Below are 19,727 nucleotides of genomic sequence, written 5' to 3'. Positions count from 1 at the left end.
TGGGAAGTTGGAGGTGGAGGGGTGAGGAGAAGGAATATTGGGGAAGGGGCAGGATGGGGGGGGGGGGCGGGGGGGGGAACAAAAGCCTGTCTTTGTGTTTCTTTTCCTATGCTCCTAAATATTTGTCTCCCTCTGCTTGGTGTGTCCACTTGTGGAGAGAGTTGAGGGAGGTTGATCGTAGCCCTTCGAATTTCCCACCTCCTCAAAGGATGACCCTGGGGACTTGCTGTGTGGGCAGTTGGTGTGTAGGTTACTGGGCTGCCACACCTCTACATTACCCGGCCGGGGAAAGTGAAAGCTTCAAACCCTGGGCACCGTTGCAGCCGGAACACCAATGCAACTCAGGTCATTTTCATCATCCCAGGAGCCCCTTCCCACTCCCGGAACTAGCGATGCGATGGTGTGTGGAACGGTTTCAGTTTCCGTCTGTCCTCTCGGTGTCGACCCTTTCACAGACCGAGGGAGACCGTTATTATTAAACTTAATGCTGCAACATTACAGGAACCTGACCACGGCAGCAGGCCATTCAGCCAGAAGGTCGCTGCTAGCCAAAAATCACAAGAAGTATTCCAGGTCAGGCCACACTTGTAATTTCTGCAGCATTAATATCCCTTTATTTTCCTCAATGGCTGTTTTTTGTGGTTGCTTTATTTGCATGACATTATTCCTTTTTTCTTTTTATTTTTTGCTGCTCTTTGAAAGGCTCTTGGGAGGATTTAACAGTGTGGGTGGATCAAATGGAAATGCTTGATGAGGCTGAAGGTGCGTAACAGCATTGCTTCTCAGATCCCGTATTTGCTTCGGTTGGGCCCCAGACGTTGTGTGTTGTATCATTGGACAGATTTGTGTTTCCACAGTGCTTTTCACAAGCATCCCGAACCACATCACAGTCAATAAAGAGCCTGTGAAGTGTAGTTGCCTGTAGGGACCCTGACACTGTAACTCCTGACTGTACTGTGATAATACCTAGGTACTGTGTTTCATGATAGGCACTTGGGGATAGCTGTTGGCTCCAGGAGACACTTCCCTGCATTCTGGAAGAGCAGCCAACGGGTCTCTCGTGCCCACTTGGGAGATCCCGTTGCTTAGTTTAAAGTCGCAACCTCAGAGGTCGCGTTAATGAGGTATTCCGTGTCATGTACACAGAAGATACTGCTCAATAAAACCCAAATGTGCTTGTACAATACAGCGTTTGCCCCATGTCCTCTGGAGACCCCAGGCATTTGGGTCCACAGGAGGAGGTGGTGGCTGGGATTTGGGGAGCAGGGTGTGGTTTAGAAATTCCAGTCAGGAACCATGTTCGAACGAGTATAAACATGTGTGGAGCCAAAAAACAAGATGCTGGAGGAACTTGGCAAGTCAGGCAGCATCTGTGGAGGGAAGGGGACAGTTGACGTTTCAGGTCGAGACCCTTCATCTGTAGTAGAGCCCATCTCTGTTGTGTGCTTTGCAATATGGAAGCAATTTTAGCAGATCCTTGTGCTTGTATTAGTTGTTGTCTGACCTTCATTTTGATGTGAACGGTTTTATCTATTTACTTTGTTCTGCTGAAATCATTGGTCTGCATTGGAAAAATAACTCATAATATTAAAATTCAGAGGTTAGATCTGCAGGTTTCTCGGAAGGTATGTTTTTTTTAATGAATATTTATTCTAAGACTCGTGACCAGTGCACGTAAACAAGGCGTCTCTGACAAAGCCGTACTGGCAGTGTTGCCCTGGATTTGGTGCTGAAGTCTCTGGGGTTGGACCTGACCCTGGAACCTTTAGATCCAGAGGTGAGAGTAGACCATATCCCTTTCTGTGGAGCCAAGGTCTCGGCAAACTTCCAGATTCCGACTTCTTCCTCTCTGCTGTTGGTGGAGCTTCCCAGCCCTGAGCTCAAGGACTTCTCTCTCCCTGTCTCCTCGACACCCACCTCCTTCACCACGTCTTTGTTCACCTGCCTGAATATCTCCCAGTGGGGCTTGTTGTCGAGTTCTGTTTGACACCCCCATTGAACACCGTGGGACGTGTTGCCATTGATGTCACTGTACGAGGCCAGGTCATTACAATCGTGGTAGTCCCCTGAAGAAAGGGCTTGTGGTGAGCTCCAATCCCAAGAGATGGCCACAGGTAGAATTGGACAGGCCATTCCTGAAATCCAGGAAGATCTGGACCTCGGTACCATCCGTCTGCCTTGCTCCTCTGACCCTTATCCCTCACTGATCAAAACGTTGGCAACTGTCCCCTGGTCTTAGTGCTTTCTTGGGAAAGGAGTTCCAGGTTTAATTCAGGGAGAGCCATAGTGTCATACAGCATGGAAACAGGCCCTTCAGCCCAACTCATCCATGCTGACCAAGATGCCCATCTAAGCTAGTCCCATTTGCCTGCATTTGGCCCATATCCCTCTAAACCTTTCCTATCCATGTACCTGTCCAAATGTCTTTTAAATGTTATTGTACCTGCCTCCTCCACTTCCTCTGGCAGCTCGGACCACCCTCTGTGAGGAAAAATAAAATAAAGTTGCGCCTCAGGTTCCTATGAAATCTTTCCCTCTCACCTGAAACCTGTGCCCTCTAGTTCTTGATTTCCCCAACCTTGGAGGGGGTGGGGGGGGGGAGGGGTGGGGATGGATAGTGCATTCACCCTATCTTTGCCCCTCATGATCTTATACACCTCCACAAGGTCATCCCTCAGTCTCCTAGGCTCCAAGGAGTAAAGTCCTCGCCTGCCCAACCTCTCCCGATAACTTCAGGCCCTCGAGTCCTGGCAGCATCCTCGTAATTCTCCCTGACGTCATCCCAGAACCACTTGGCTCTCATTTTAATGTTCTGGTACAATTCTTGTACCTTCGGGTGAAGTTGTCCCTCTCCACCTGACTCCTGAATCACCTTAAACATGTTGGGTGCCCTCCAGCTCCCTTCCAACCCTCTCCATCCTAATTTGTCAGCATTCACCTTCCTCTCCCATTCGTTCGATGCACCTGTAACCTCAGCCACTGTTTGTCGGTGTTTTCCATGGTCTCCTCACCCCCCCATCTGGGTAAAGGAGTGACCCTCTGTTTGCTGTCTCTGCCCCCTACCCCATCACACCCTTTCGTGAGGTGAGACCCCTGTCAGACCACCCCCAAAGCCTGTTGGACCCCCATCACGTCAGCGTTCCTTGCTAAGTACACCTGTTGATGCGGATACTGTCCGGTGTAGTCTCCCGTAACTTGCGTTCGGAATGGAACGGGACAAGGGATCACATGAGCACGAATGTGCCCTGGGTGCTTGGAACTGTTCACAGATACCAGCCGTGCATTGCTGGTCAATGTTAGTTAAACTTTTTATGTGACGGGTGTGTGACTCAAACTTTTTGTTCATTCTTTACACCTAGAACTGAATGGTTTGCCAGATTAATTCAGTGGGCAATTAAGAGTTAACTTGTGGCGTGTAGGGTGGCGTGTAGGCCAAGGACGTTGCAGGGCAGGTGGAAATTTACAACGACCCTGAAACCTCACGATCCATTGCCAGTGTGTTTAATGGACTAAATGTAAATTCCCTCACTGTCACGGGGGGTTTGAACTCTGGCATGAGAATCGGTGGCTGTGCCTCCTGGTCACCTAGTGAGGTCAACATGTTCAGAAGTCAGTGTCTTCTGAAGTATGTGCCAACTATGTGTCTAAGATTTACACATCTGAAGCTTCCCCTGTGAAAGTCTGCTTGCTGTTATGCTTGAGATGCTGTTATGCTTTTATTCTTTAAGTACTGTAAAACTTCATTCTTTTTATATATAAAAAAAATCCCTGCTATTAAGTTTCGTGTTTTGAGGTCGAGCTGTCTCTGTGCGGAAGAGATTGGTGAACCACATCTAAGTATGGGTGGCTGTCTGTTACACGGCTGAGCAGCTGTTTGCCGCTCCGCTTTCAGTTCTGCAGTTTGTAGAGTTGTCCAGCACTGAGATGGGCCCTTCCCTGCCCATCATCAACCACCCATTTACACTAATCCAGTTCTATTAGAATTTAGAACAGTACAGCACAGGAACAGGCCCTTCGGTCCACTATGTCTGTGTCGACCATGATGCCAAAATAAACTAAATCTATTCTGCCTGCACATGATCCACATTCCTCCATTCCCTACAGATTTAATCTAAAAGTCTCTTAAATACTATTGTATCTGCTTCCACCATCAGCCCTGGCAGCCCGCTCCAGGATAATAATCTGGTACTTTTACGAGAAGCAGCTGGCCTTAAAGGTGACCAAAAAAATTACCAGATTGTTGTAAAAATCCATCCAGTTCACTATTATCCTTCAGAGAAGAAAACCTGCCATCCTTACCCAGCTTCTATGTGACTCTTTGATAAAATATTTATTTATTAATCACATGTACATCGAAACACACAGTGAAATGCATCTTCTGCGTAGAGTGTTCTGGGGGCAGTCCACAAGTGTCGCCACGCTTCTGGCGCCAACATAGCACGCCCACAACTTCCTAACCTGTACGGCTTTGGAATGTGGGAGGAAACCGGAGCACCTGGAGGAAACCCACGCAGACACGGGGAGAACGTACAAACTCCTTACAGACAGTGTTGAGAATTGAACCTGGGTCGCTGGCACTGTAATAGTGTTACACTAACCACTACACTACTGTGCCGCCGTCTACACTATAAGTGCCTCTGCATGGTCCCAGCAAGCCCAATATTCTCCCCACATTCCCATCAACTTCCGCCAGGTTTTACCACCCACCTACGCACTAGTGACATAATACAGCAGTCAATTAACTTACCGACCTGCACCTCTCTAGGATGTGGGAGGAAACTGGAGCACCCACAGGAGGCACACTCAGTCACTGGGAGAACGTGCAAACTCCACACTGACAGCACCGGAGGTTGGGATTGAACCCGGGTCTCTGGCGCCGTGAGGCAGCGGCTCTACCAGCCGCAACTGCGCCAGTTCTCGAGCAGTTTAATTAAATGTGCAATTAATGGCTGAAAAATCCACCAGCAAATTCAGGAGGAACTTCCTCACCCGGAGGTTGGGGAGAATGTGGGAACCCCGATTATGTAATCTCCTCCACCAGCCCAGTGAGGATTCTGCCCTCCAGCTCCGAGTTCTCTCACACCCATGTTTGGTGGCCGTGCCTTCCACTCCCTATGCTGTGAGCTCAGGAATCCACAGCCTAGTCATCTCCTCATTTTAAAACCCTTCCTGAAATTTACTGACCTGGCTTTCGGTCACACGCCATGTTCTGTTTGGGTCGGTTTGTTTGATGATATTCCTCTGACACGCCTTGGGATCGGACACTTTTTTTGTTTAAGGAACAGTTATTCCCTTCAAAGCTCAACTGGAATAGCAGCAGCCAGACGTTCCATCGGCAACCGCTTTCCAGAATACTGGAGCCTTGTAATAACTTTGGATAAGTTTTGGGATGGATGCATAAAATTGAATCAGGCAATTAGAAGATGTAAATCCCAGTCTTGGCAGTTTGGGTTTAGTTAATGTAAGATCATGAGAAGGGTTCTGATAAAGTGAGGAAGGGAATTTTATTTCCTGCTACAGGGGTGTCCGTGATCAGAAGGACAAACTTGGGCAACAGAACGTTTTTTGTATAGTGTGGAATGATGTGATGACTTTCATGAAATTCTAGATCTTAATTAATTTTAGATGGAAATCAAAAATACTGTGGATGCTGGAAACCTGAAATATGAACAGAAAATGCTGGAAACACTTAGCTGGTCTCAGACCTGAAACATTAACTGTCTCTCCCTCCATAGACGCTGCCTGACCTGATGAGTGTTTCCAGCATTTTCAGGTTTAAGTACTTTTAGAAATGCTGCCACTGATGCAATGATTGAAGGTAGTCAGCTAATTTGTGCACAGCATGTTCCCACAAACAGCCATGTGAGAGCGAGCAAGTTATCTGTTTTATTTTGGTGAAGTTGATTGCACACAGCACTGCATTCCTCTGTGCTTCATTGAAGCGTCACCCTAGATCTTGTCTTGTCTCGTCTCCGCAGTGGGACTAGAATCCACAAATTCCTGACTCTGCAGCTGAGAGAAGAGAAATGTAAAGGAGATCCGAGGGGCCAGTTTTTTGCACACAGGGCGGTGGTTGTCTGGAATGACTTGCTAGAGAAAGTGGCAGAGGCAGATACAGTTACAGCTCTTTAAGAGCTGTAACTGTATCTGGACAGGAAAGGAGTAGAGAGCTACAGGCCTAAAGTGGGCAAATGGGATTATTATAGATAGACAACATGGGTCAGCATGGATGAATTGGGCCAAAGGGCCTGTTCCTGTGCCGTACAACTCTATCCTGAGGATAAGATGGTTGACCTCCAAAAACCAGCCATCATCCTTTGTGTCCAGTGAAGACTTTTCCCCTTGGTTTCCACTGAAGCCACATTTGTTCAAATGTTGATTTAATGTCATGGATGTCAGACACAGTTAATCTTGTCTCAGCCCTGAAGCACTGTTCCAGAATATTCCAGAGTTGGATGGTTTCAGTGAGTGAGTAGTCGCAAGGGTTTCTGAAAGTTCTGAGAAATCTTGTTAACTCCGGGAGTTTTGGGTTTGTGTTTGTTGAACCTGCTGAATGCTTTGGTGCTTCAATCCTGATTCCTGCTGCGATATGTCTCTGTGTTTACTTTGTCTATTGACGTTCTATCCGTGTGACCTACTGCGAGAGGCAGAGGGCTGGAGGAAGTCTCGGGAAGGGGACATACTCTGGGATACTTTCTCTCTGACCCCCGTTTGTGTTGAGGAATCCAGTTGATGGACCTTGGGAACCAAAACACACCCAGCCCCGAGACTTTGGTCAAGTTGCTCTGGAATCTCCCATTGAACGATCAACTCTAGGACACGTTGTGCACAAAACCCATGGAGAAATCATGGCGTTTAGAAAAAGACAGGTGCTTTTACTCAATACATTTTCGATAGTGAAGTTATTGATGGGGTTAAGGATCATCTATATGGGGACAGTCTGTTTGCTTTCCAATTGGCTGTGGGAATTGGGGGTACGTTAGCATAGGAGTGATGAGTAACCAATGGGAGGTGTAGCTACTAGTCATGTGATGGACCATGGGTCATGTGATGTCACCACCAGGCGCGCACCCAGCCAGAACTGGTGACTGTATTGATGTACTGACACTGTTCGGTAACTGAGGACGTTCCTGAGCTCTCTAATACACTGGTATTGCTTGGTATCTGCTGCCCTGAGCTCACGGTGTAAACTTTTCGTAACTTATCCAACTCTTTCAGACCCCAAGGACCCTATTGCAATCGAACGGCTCAACTTGATGAACATGGCAAAGCTGAGCATCAAGGGTCTGATAGAATCGGCCTTGAACCTGGGCAGGTCCCTGGACTCGGACTATGCCCCTCTCCAGCAGTTCTTCGTGGTGATGGAGCACTGTCTCAAGCACGGCCTTAAAGGTGAGGTCCTCCCCGGCTAAAGGCTGCCGTGTCAGGGAGCTGGCGAGGGCAATGTTTTTATATTTATTAAGCGGAGGGGGGTTAATTGATCACAGTTAATCTCATTTTACAGAATAAAGTTGTGTGGATGGAGGCATCAGTGGGAGGGGAGCAAGAAGCAGATCCACAGGTTGGGGGGGGGGGGGGTTGGTGCTCGAGGTTACTGCAGGGATTCCCCAGTGTTGGAGCTCAAATTCTTGTCATAGGCGTACCTACCCAGGGTAGAAATGTCACAAAAGTTAGCTTTTTGCTGCAGCGGCTCAGTACTTTGTAAACGTAGGGTAATACAGCATGGAAACAGGCCCTTCGGCCCAACTCGTCCATGCCGACCACAGTGCCCTTTCCGAGCTTGTCCCATTTGCCAGCATTTGGACCACAACCTTCTAAACCTTTCCTATCAATATACCTGTTCTCTACGTTGGTGAGACCAAATGCAGACTGGGTGACCGCTTCGCGCAACACCTGCGCTCTGTCCGTAACCACGACCTGCATCTCCTCGTTGCCGGTCACTTCAACTCCCCCTCCCACCCCATCACTGATCTGTCAGTCCTCGGCCTCCTCCACTGCCGGGAGAATTCCAAGCGCAAACTGGAGGAACTGCACCTCATTTTCCGTCTTGGAATCTTGCAGCCTGACGGCATGAACATTGAATTCTCCCACGTTAGGTAATCCCCCCCCCACCGGCCCCCACAGCCCTCCCCACCCCCCCCCCCCCCACCACGCTCCTTCTCTTCTTGCCCTTCCTAGCCTATCTTTTTTTCTACCCCCTTTTCCCCCTCTCTCCTTCCCTGTGACTCGTCCCCCAGGGGATCTGCTCTCCCCTCCTGCCCCACACCTGCCTATCACTATCTCTTACCTGCATTTACCTATCACCACCCCGTGCCCACCCCACCTCCCCTCTTCTGTCCACCTATCACTGCTCTGCTTTTCCCTCCTATATATCGGGCTTCCCCTTTCCCTATTTTCAGTCCTGAAGAAGGGTCCTGACCCGAAACGTTGACCGCCTGCTTTTCTCCATGGATGCTGCCTGGCCTGCTGAGTTCCTCCAGCATCATCGTGTTTTTTCACCTGTCCAGCTGTCTTCTAAATGTTGTTATTGTACCTGCCTCAACCACTTCCCCTGGCAGCTCGTTCCACATAGACACCACCCTTTGTGTGTAAGAAAAAAATTGCCCCTCAAGTTCCTATTAAATCTTTCCCTCGCTCACCTTAAACCTATTCCCTCTAGTTCTTGATTTCCCCAACCTTGGGGGAAATGGACTGTGTGCATTCACCCTATCGATGCCCCTCATGATTTTATACACCTCCTATAAGGTCACCTCTCAGTCTCCTACACTCAGAGGTATAAAGTCTCAGCCTGCCCAACCTCTCCCTATAACTCAGGCCCTTGAGTCCTGGCAACATCCTCGTAAATCTCTTCTGCACTCTTTTCAGTTTAATAACATCTTTCCTATAGGGGTAACCAAAACTGAACACAGTACTCCCAGTGTGGCCTCACCAGCGTCCTGTACAACCGCACCGTGGCCTCCCAACTTCTGTGCTCAGTGCCCTGGCTGATGAAGGCCAGTGTGCCGAAGGCCGCCTTCACCACCCTGTCTACCTGTGGTTCCACTTTCAGGGAACCATGTACTTGTACTCCAAGGTCCCTCTGTTCTGCAACACTCCCCAGGGTCCTGTCATTCACTAACAAACATAAATGAACGTAAATTAATATGAATTATGCAGAACCTAGACAACAAAATAAACATAACGACACCAGTGCAGGTTGAGATGTAGTCCGAGGTAGTGTTTGGGTTTTTTCAGGTGGGTTCAAGAACCTGACGGCAGTGGGGAAGAAGCTATTGTTGAACCTTGAGGTGTGGGTCTTCAGGCTCCTGCACCTCCAGCCTGATGGCAGCATCGAGAAGAGGGCATGGCCCGGGTGGTGGGGGTCCCTGATGGTGGATGTCGCCCTCCTGAGACGTCACCTCTTGTAGATGTCCCCGATGGTGGGGAGAGCTGTACCCGTGATGGAACCGGCTGAGTCCCCCCAATCTCTGCAGCCTCTTGTGTTCCTGTGCATTGGAGTTTCCACACCAGGCCGTGATGTAACCAGTCAGACTGCTTTCCACTGTACATCTGTAGAAGTTTGTCAGAGTCTTCAATGATGTGTCGAATCTCCTTAAAATTCTAAGAAAGTGGAGATGCTGGTGCATCGCCTTCATGGTTGTATCTACATGCTGGGCCCAGGATAGGTCCTCCGAGATGTTGACACCCAGTTGAAGACTAGTGGGCCTGAGTAATACTTCCTGTCTCTGCTCCCTCCCCACTGCAGTCCACTGCTCCCGGAACTTCCCATATCCTGCTCCGGGTCTGGGAATCACTGGAAATGCTCACTGGAAATGGGGAATGTTGACGGTTCCCCAGGTGTGAGTGAGAGAAGATGGTGACACTAGGGACATCCTCCAGCAGAGCAGGTTAGATTTAACGGTGGAGTCTGTACTGATGGAGAGGTCAGGAGGACCCATTTCCAGGGGCAGAGGATGTCCAGAGGACACGGAGCTGAAGGGCTTGGCAGAAGAGGTGGGAATGTCTTCACAAGGAACTACTGTGAACTTGGAATGTTCTGCCAGTGGGAGCAGATTCAGCAGGAACTTCAAAGGCAGTTGGATAAAAGGGGAACCTGTGGACAGAGGAACAAGATGCACCGGGTCTTCCTTTCAGGGGAGATCACAAGCATGATGGGCTGAGTGGCCTTCTGCTGTGTGGTTGAGGAGACCACTGTGTTGGGATGGGATTGTCCTGTCAGCCCCTGATCTTAGGAGCTGTATCCCTAGTTCTGTCACTGCTCCCTCACCTGCCTTCCACTGCACACGGGGACGAGATTCGATCTGTGTCCGCAACAACCAGGGATTAATTTCCTCTGGGATCTTCCTCACACTGCTTCTGAATGTCAAAAGGCTGCAGATGCTGGGAATCTGAAATAAAACAGAAAGTGGGAGATGTTCTGCAGGTCAGGCAGCGTCTGTAGAGAGAGGAGCAGAGTCCCTGTTTCAGAGATTAAAGGTCTTTCATTAAAAACCTAAACTCCCTTTCACCGTACTGATGGATTCACTGGTCATACAGGAACAGGACCTTTGGCCCATCATGTCCATGCCCATTGCAATTTGACCTCGTGTTGAACTGGATGTTTTCAATCAAAGCGTATTACCTTCCTGCGGCTTTGTTACTGCACAGGGATCCAGAATCAGCAATGATCCTGTCTCTGCTCAGCAGGAAGGTAATACGCTTTGATTGAAAACATCCAGTTCAACACAAGGTCAAACTGCAATGGGCATGGACATGATGGTCCAAAGGTCCTGTTCCTGTATGACCAGTGAATCCGTCAGAACGGGAAAGGGAGTTTAGGTTTTTAATGAAAGACCTTTAATCTCTGAAACTGGAACTCTGCTCCTCTCTCTACAGACGCTGCCTGACCTGCAGAACATCTCCCAGCTCAGCAGGTGAAGAACTTAAACTTAGTTTATTAAATAAACCTGGGCTACAAAGCTAGTGTTATAGTGATGATGACGTGTGTATTGTTGGTTCACTGAGGAACCTGAGGAGAGGAAACCTGCTCTTTCCTGGCCTGTGTGTGACTCCTGACCCACGGGTGTGGTTTTAGTCTCAGCTGCTCCCTTGAAATAGAGCACTGGGCCCCTCTACCCTGCCCCACTGTTCGTGGCTGGCCTGTGCTGGCCTCAACTCCTCTCCCATGCCAGTTCCCCATAACCCTCAATTCCTCGATCTTACAAATATTTATCTACCTGCACCTTAAATATGTCCAATGATCTGACCTCCACCTCCCTCGGGGGCAGAGAACTCCAGAGATTCACCCCCCCTCGTGGAGAAGAAATTTTTACGCACCTCAGTTTGAAATGTCTTGTCCTTTGTTTTGTAACAACGTTCCCTTGTCTGTCATTCTCCCTGGTGTTGGCCTTACCACTGATGCACACGTCCCATGAATTAATAGTTTTTAAAGGATTTGAACCCGTTACATAGAACACAGAACAGTACAGCACAGGACAGGCTCTTCAGCCCACCATGTCTGTGCCGAACTCAATGCTAAATTAAACTAAATCTCTTCTGCCTGCACATGATCCACATCGCTCCACTCCCTGCATGGTCATGTGTCTAACTGCCTCTTAAACATCACTGTTGTATCTGCCTGCACCACCACCCCTGGGAGCCTGTTCCAGGCACCCACCACTCTCTGCATGTAAAATTAAAAAAACTTGTCCTGCACCTTCCCCTTCAAACTTTCCCCCTCTCACCTCAAACCCATGTCCTCTAGTATTTGACATTTCCACCCTGGGAGAAAGACTCTGGCTGCCTACTCTATCTGTGCCTCTCATCATTTTATAAACTTCTGTCAGGTCTCCCCTCAGCCTTTGCTGCTCCAGAGGATTACAAGGATGACTCCTGGAATACAAGGGCTTACATACGATGAGCGCTTGTCGGCTCTTGGACAGTATTCATTGGAGTACAGAAGAATGAGGGGGGACCTCATAGAAACATTTCGAATGTTGAAAGGACTGGACAGAGTAGATGTGGCTAAGTTGTATCCCCTGGTGGGTGAGTCCAGGACAAGAGGGCACAGTTTTAGAATTAGAGGGTACCCACTTAAAACAGAGATGAGAAGAAATTTCTTTAGCCAGAGGGTCGTGGATTTATGGAATTCCTTGCCACATACAGCTGTTTGATTGATAGGTGATTGATAGGTATCTAATTAGTCAGAGTGATTGATAGGTGTCTAATTAGTCAGAGTATCAAGGGATATGGGGAAAAAGCCAGCAATTGGGGCTGGATGGGAGAATAGTTTAGCTCACGGTGAAGTGGTGGAGCAGACTCGATGGGCCAAATGGCCTTCTTCTGCTCCTTCATCTTGTGAAAACATGGCAAGTTTGTTTACCCTCTCCTTGTAGCTCGTACCCTCTAATCCAGGCAGGATTCTGGTAAGCAAGTTGAACTTGCTGGTTTAGTCATTTTCTTTTCTCTTTAACTAGTTAAGAAAACATTCCTCGGGCAAAACAAGTCGTTCTGGGGAGCGCTGGAGCTGGTGGAGAAGCTGTGCCCAGAAGCCGGCGAGATCACCGTCAGCGTCAAGGATCTCCCAGGACTCAAGTGAGTAACGAACGTTGGATCTCGCTCGGCTCGATGTGGCTGTCGGACACACTGGCAGAGACGCCCATGAGTACAACGGCCCCCGCGGTGACGTGTGCGTTCATGTAGCGCTGCTGATGCAGTGGTGTCCCAACGGGCTCGGTGGGTTTTCTGTGCTGACTGACGGTGTCCACCATTGCAGGACAGCGGTTGGGAGAGGGAGAGCGTGGCTCCGCCTGGCTCTGATGCAGAAGAAGCTCTCCGACTACATGAAGGCACTGATTAATCGGAAGGACCTGCTGAGGTTAGTGGTTTCTTGTGCTGGGAGTCGGCAGGCGACACACATTGGTTAACGGTTTCCCATCGTTCCAGAAACTCTACCCTCAGCAGTCTAACTCGCTGGTCCCGTTGGGTCTACTGAAGCAGTAACGAACCTTGGGATCTTCCTATTCATCAAAACATGGGAGCAGGATGTGGCCATTTGGCCCTTTCAGCATGCCCTGCTGTTCAGTATGATCTCCCCATACCCCTCTCTCCCCATACCCCTTGGTGCCTTGTCAAGAAAACTCGCTACCTCTTTAGAGTCATGGAGCAATACAGCAGGGATACAGGCCCTTCAGCCCAACCAGTCCATGCCGACCATGGTGTCCACCCAGCTAGTCCCAATTCCCTGTGTTTGGCCCATGTCCCTCCAAGCCCCGCCCCTCCACGTACCTATCCAAGTGCTTCTTAAATGATGCTATTGTACCTGCCTCACCCACTTCCTCTGGCAGCTCGTTCCATACACCCACCACCCTCTGCATGGAAAAAGTTGCCCCTCAGGTACCTTCGGCACGGCAGTGTAGCAGTTAGCGTAACACTATTACAGCGCCAGCAACCCGGGTTCAATTCCCGCCGCTGTCTGTGAGGAGTTTGTACGTTCTCCCTGTGTCTGTGTGGGTTTCCTCCGGGTGCTCCGGTTTCCTCCCACATTCCAAAGACGTACGGGTTAGGAAGTTGTGGGCATGCTATGTTGGCGCCGGAAGTGTGGTGACACTTGCGGGCTGTCCCAGAACATTCTTAGCAATGCAAAAGAACCTATTTCACTGTGGGTTTCGATGTACATGTGACTAATAAATATCTTAAATCTTTCCCGTCTCACCCTAAACCTATGCCCCCTAGTCTTGGACTCCCCTACCCTGGGGAAAAGACTGTTACCGTCCACCTTATCTAAGCACTTCTATAACGTGTCGCCCCTCATTCTGCTACGTTGCAAGGAATAAAGACCCAGCCTGGCCAACCTCTCCCTATAACTCATGCCCTCGAGTCCTGGCAACATCCTCGAAAATCTTTCCTTCACTCCAGTTTAACCACGTCTTTTCTGTAACAAGGTGACTAGAACTGTGCACAGTACTCAAATGCGGCCCCACCAATGACTTGTACAACTGCAACGTAACGTTCCAACTCCTATACTCATTGCCCTGACTGATGAAGGCCAGTGTGCCAAACGCCGCCTTCACCACCCTGTCTACCTGTGACACTGCTTTCAACAAACTCTGCACTTGCGCTCCTAGGTCCCTCTGTTCCATTACACTCCCCCCAGGGCCCTCCCATTCACTGAACAAGTCCTAGGCTGGTTTGATCTTTTTAAATATCTTCAGCAAATTCAACTGTTCACTCACTCCACCACCGACGCACAGTAGCAGCAGTGTGTACCATCTACAGGACGCACTGCAGCAACTCACCGAGACTCCTCAGACAGCACCTTCCAAACCCACCACCTCTACCAGCTAGGACAAGGGCAGCACAAGCACGGGGAACGCCACCCCCTGGGAGTTGCCCTCCGAGCCACACACCGTCCTGACTTGGAAATATATCGCCGTTCCTTCACCGTCGCTGGGTCAAAGTCCTGGAACTCCCTAGGAACACTGTGGGTGCACCCACACCTCAGGGACTGCAGCGGTTCGAGAAGGCAGCTCACCACCACCTTCTCAGGGGCAACTAGGGATGGGCAATTAAATGCTGGCTCAGCCTGTGAAGCCCACGTCCCTTGAATGAATTATAGAAAAAAATTGACCCACTGCCTCCGGTGGGAAAGACTTCCACAGATTCACCACTCATGGGTGAAGAAGTTTCTCCTCATCTCGGTCCTGAACATCTTGGCCCATATCCTGAGACTGTGACACCTTGTTCTAGACATCTCGGCCGGGGATGTGTCACGCTCACATCCAGCCTGTTGAGCCCTGTCAGAATCTGGTATGTTTCAATGAGATCTGTGCCATTCCTCAGAGCTCTAGTGAACACAGGCCCAGCTGACTCAGTCTCTCCTCATCCAGAAGTCCTCCCATCCCATGAATTGTTCTGCTGAACATTTGCTGCACTCACTCTATGGCAGGTAGGTCATATTAGACAAGGAGACCGTAAGGTGTGCTCACTCCAAGGCACTCTAAGTACAGCAAGGCAGCCTTGTTCCTGCACTCAAACTCTTGCACTGGGAGAGGTCTAAAACTAGAGGGTATCAGGTTATGGTGAGAGGGGAAAGATATAAAGAGGGGCAAGTTTTTCACACACAGGGTGGTGGGTATATGGAACAAGCTGCCAGAGGAAGTGGTAGAGGTGGGTAAAATTGATGAGGAGACAGAGAGCTTAGTGACATGGTGTCATGATAACTACCTTTCCCTCAATGTCAGCAAAACAAAAGAGCTGGTCATTGACTTCAGGAAAGGGGGCGGTGCACATGCACCTGTCTACATCAATGGTGCTGAGGTCGAGAGGGTTGAAAACTTCAAGTTCCTGGGAGTGAACATCACCAACAGCCTGTCCTGGTCCGACCACATAGACGCCACGGCCAAGAAAGCTCACCAGCACCTCTACTTCCTCAGGAGGCTAAAGAAGTTTTGCATGTCCCCTTTGACCCTCACCAACTTTTATCGATGCACCATAGAAAGCATCCTATCAGGATGGATCACGGCTTGGGACGGCAACTGCTCTGCCTGGGACTGCAAGAAACTGCAGAGAGTTGTGGACACAGCCCAGCACATCATGGCAACCAGCCTCCCCTCCGTGGACTCTGTCTACATTTCTCGCCGCCTTGGTAAAGCAGCCAGCATAATCAAAGACCCCACCCACCCTGGACATTCTCCCTTCTTCCCCCTCCCATGGGACAGAAGATACAAAAGCCTGAAAGCACGTACCACCAGGCTCAAGGACAGCTTCTATCCCACTGTTATAAGGCTATTGAACGGTCTCCTAGTACGATAAGATGGGCTCTAGACCTCACAATCTACCTCATTGTGATCTTGCACTTTATTGTCTACCTGCACTGCACTTTCTCTGTAGCTGTGACACTTTATTCTGCATTTTGTTATTGTTTTACCCTGTACTACCTTGATGCACTGTGTAATGAATTGATCTGTACAGTCGGTTTGTAAGACAAGTTTTTCACTGTACCTCAGTACAAGTGACCATAATATACCAATACCAATACCAATGTTTAAAAGACGTGAACAAGAAAGGTTTAGAGGGATATGGGTCAAATGCAGGCAAATGGGACTGATGTTACAGTAGATGGCACCCAGTCTGGTTGAATGACGGAATAGGGTGAGTGGGCTGAATGGCCTCCTCCTCCCATTTCTTATGATCAATCACTTGACAGTTTGTTCAGGGTGGGGGTGAGGGTCTTCGCTGGTTCTCAAGGCATTTCAAGTCTTGATTAGAACGACCCAGCTGGGACCCTGTGACCAGGGTGGATCCGAATTCCTGGAGGAAGATTCTGCTGTCCCCAGATTCTGCTGGGTAAGAGTGGGAGCTTGTGGGAAGGTCCCGGCCAGAGTCAAGCAGCTTCTCCAGTGGTTCGACCCAGGCTCCTCCATGTTGTCCCGTCCCTCTGTGGGGGAGTGTCACCCTTGTCATTAGGGGCTCCTCAGGGAAAGGAGGCGTCATTGGTGAGGTCCCTGTTTACATTGCGCTCTGATGCCCTTAAATTAACGACAGTGCAATTGTAAAAGTGTGATGGAGAGAGGCCGCACGTAAGCAGGCCCTTCGGCCCACTGAGTCCTGCAGACCATCACCCACTCACTTACACTCATGCTACATCGATCCATCTTTTATTCTTCCTACACTCTCGCTCTCACACACACAGCAATTTACATCGGGTAGAAGTAGGCAGAGTTTCCAAAGTCAAGTTTTGCTAAGTGTCCAGTGGGCACAGAAAGTTCTGGAAACGCTCAGCAGGTCAGGCAGTCTCTGTGGGGAGAGAAATGGCCGATGTTTCGGCTTGATGCAGAGTGTTGATGGATAACTGGGGAAACTGTTCCCTCGGATAAGGGGGTCCTCCAGAGAGTTGCACTGTCCTGCTGAACTCGGGGGTTCACAGGGATGAGTAACGATCTGACCAACTGGTGAGAGGCGCGAGGTATTGCTAGAACGGGGCCACGCTTCTGGGATAAGGGGGTAGGAGGTCAGTTTGGAGGAGAAATCCCTTTATCCAGGGTGGTGGAACCTCTGAATCCTGAGCCCCGAGTGGGTTCTCAGTTGCTGAGTCCGATTAAGGCTGCGATTGTTGGGCAGTGAGGGAAGGAGTGGGGTGTGGGGACAAGGTGAATTGGGGCAGGATCGAGAAGGTGAACCTAATGTCTCTGCTCCTTGACTTTCAGTGAGTTCTATGAGCCAAATGCTCTGATGATGGAAGAGGAAGGGGCCGTGATTGCTGGGCTCCTAGTTGGACTCAATGTGATCGACGTCAACCTTTGTATGAAGGGGGAGGACCTGGACACCCAGGTAGGAGAGAGGGACACCTCCTCGACACTGTGCCCCAGTTATTGCGGTTGCTCCTTGTCTGTTCCCCAGCTTCCAGTCTTGGTGCCTCCTGTTAGATCTGGAGATGACATTGTCCAGAAGGTTCTTCGGAAGTCAAGAATGAGGTGCAAACCTTATGGTTACAGCTGTTTTATTAGGTGTTCATCATAGTGCAGGTCAGGCAGGTCAGCAAGGCAAGGAAAGAAGTGACAAAAGTTGACCATATGCGCTCCCTTTACACTGCAAACTGTTTTAAACTGGTTTAGATAAGGCAGCCTGTGCACAGGTACTGGCCGAGTCACACTTCAGCTTTGCAAAGAAACTACAGAAATATAGAACCAAATGTACTACAAGTTACCAGACAAGTTTACAGGCAACCAGGTGATTATACAAACATATAAGCAAGCGTAAAGAAAGCTAAAACTACAAGGAAAAACAAAATGAATACAGCAATCTGGACCCTAACCCCTCATCAGCACAGACCTTACCGATCACAATGTAAAACAATTAATTGAGTTTGGGGAGCTCATGTACCTGTTACTCCGAGGTGTCTCTGTTCTACAGCACTCCCCGAGGCCCTGCCGTTCACTGCGCCGTGACAATCCCACTGTCCTAACCCGCGTTCCATTTGCGTTTTAGGTTGGTGTGATCGATTTCTCTCTCTACTTGAAAGACGGAGGCCACAGCAGTAAAAGCTCGGAAGGGTGAGTATTCTTACCTGCCGTTAGACTGTCCGAACCCTCGCTCTGATCGGAGTACAGGGGATTCTCTGGCTCCCCATCTTCTGCCGCAGCTGGTGGGCTGTGTTTGAACTGTTGCAGTGCAGGCAGATACACAGAACGATCCCAGAACATCAGTGAGTGGTGGTGCTCATTGAGAGACTCAATGTTTCAGGAACAACTTCTTCCCCTCCGCCATCAGACTTCTGAACGGTTCGTGACCCCATGGACACTACCTCTTTATTCATCTTTTGCACTTACTTATTTTCTTTGTAACTTGCAGTAATTTTCTGTCCTGCACTGAACTGCTGCCGCAAAACAACACATTTCACGATGTGTGTCAGTGATAATAAACCTGATTCTGAGACACTAATTGGCCAACAACTTCCAATCGTTAATTTTGAATACTAGTGCTTGAATTAGTTCCTTTTTAAAAACTCTCTGGATTGCCTCACAAATTCTTGGGACTAAATGTGGGAAAACCAGAAGTTGTTGATAGTCTTAAGATCTATAAACCCTTTGTACCTGGTCAGGAAAGGACTTGCATTGCTATAGCACCTTTCATCCTTCTGGGACGTTACTACATTTTGAAGTGCATCACTTTATTGCAGGGTCACAGGCAGACTTTGCCCCCTCTTCCCCGCCCCCTCTTCCCCACCCCCTGCTGCCCATTTTCAGTTTCATGGGATCCTTTTCACCCATTGGAAAGTGCAGGTGAGGCTTCAGTCTAACGGCACCTCAGATAGAACAGCGTTCCTTCCGTCCTGCACTGGAGTGTCAGCCTGGATTTAGTTTTGTTAGAACGGGACTTGAACTTGCAGTCAATTGGCCTCTGAGCTGAGATTGGTATCCATGCAGTGTTTTAATGCAACTCCACCAATGAGGGTAAAGTGCATTCCAATTCAGGTTTTTATTTTTAATTTGTGGGTGTCTCTGGCAAGGCTATTATCTATTGCCCTTGATGGGGTGAGGAGGCTTCTTGAACTGCTGCAGTCCTTTGGGTGAAAGGGTCTCCCCTGGAGATGGGGAGGGAGTTCCAAGACTTAGACCCAGTGACGATGGTGATATGGTTCCAAGTCGGGATGGTGGGGAAGCTGCAGGTGGTGGTGTTCCCCTGCACCTGCTGCCCTCTTCCGTGGTGACGGAGGTCACAGGTTTGGGGGATGCCGTTGGTGTGGCCTGGGTGAGTAACTGCAGAGCATCTTGTGGACGGTACGCACCGCAGCCTCTGTGCGCCGGTGGTGGAGGAAACGATTGTTAAGGGTGGTGAGGGAGCGCGATCACGCAGTCTGCTATGTCCTGGGTGGTGAGAGTTGGCACTGCGCTCATCCAGGCAACTGGAGAATGTTCCACCACACTCCCGACTTGTGCCTCGTAGACGGCGGGGCCTTGAGAGGAGCTGAGTCACTCGCCACGGGATCCCCCGCCTCTGCTGAATTTGCCACATATCAATGTTTTGTCTTGAACTGATCACCTCTCAACCTGTTACAGCGGCAAATATCTTTTCTTGAAGCAGGGATGGACAAATAACCGCCATTCTGGACCAAAAGAATTACGTGGAAGAGTTGAACAGGCACCTGAGGTAGGAATCCGAGGGTCGAGCTGGCAGAGGGTTGGGAGTAACCAGGCTGAAGTTTGATGCGTCTCTCTTCACTGCACAGACTTGTGTAAAAACAAAAT

General features: G+C 49.4%; 1 protein-coding gene across 7 annotated transcripts in view; it reads left to right on the top strand.

Moving 5' to 3' along the window:
- rufy3 (RUN and FYVE domain containing 3) overlaps positions 1 to 19,727 on the top strand; it is a 68,134-nt gene that overhangs the window by 22,756 nt on the left and 25,651 nt on the right. For 5 of the 7 annotated variants that reach the window (XM_052032355.1, XM_052032360.1, XM_052032364.1 and 2 more), the window contains 6 exons: positions 7,219 to 7,392; positions 12,456 to 12,573; positions 12,755 to 12,856; positions 17,187 to 17,310; positions 17,968 to 18,032; positions 19,564 to 19,629. In XM_052032355.1, the coding sequence (XP_051888315.1) occupies positions 7,219 to 7,392; positions 12,456 to 12,573; positions 12,755 to 12,856; positions 17,187 to 17,310; positions 17,968 to 18,032; positions 19,564 to 19,629 (649 nt within the window). Of the gene's footprint in view, positions 1 to 702; positions 763 to 7,218; positions 7,393 to 12,455; positions 12,574 to 12,754; positions 12,857 to 17,186; positions 17,311 to 17,967; positions 18,033 to 19,563; positions 19,630 to 19,727 lie in introns of all 7 variants that reach the window. The other 2 variants (XM_052032347.1, XM_052032370.1) reach the window with 1 other exon arrangement.

This window comes from Pristis pectinata, chromosome 2, assembly GCF_009764475.1.
Source record: "Pristis pectinata isolate sPriPec2 chromosome 2, sPriPec2.1.pri, whole genome shotgun sequence".
Lineage (NCBI taxonomy): Eukaryota > Metazoa > Chordata > Chondrichthyes > Rhinopristiformes > Pristidae > Pristis > Pristis pectinata.
Note: the sequence above shows the minus strand (reverse complement) of the source record. Positions and strands in the feature narration are given on the sequence as shown.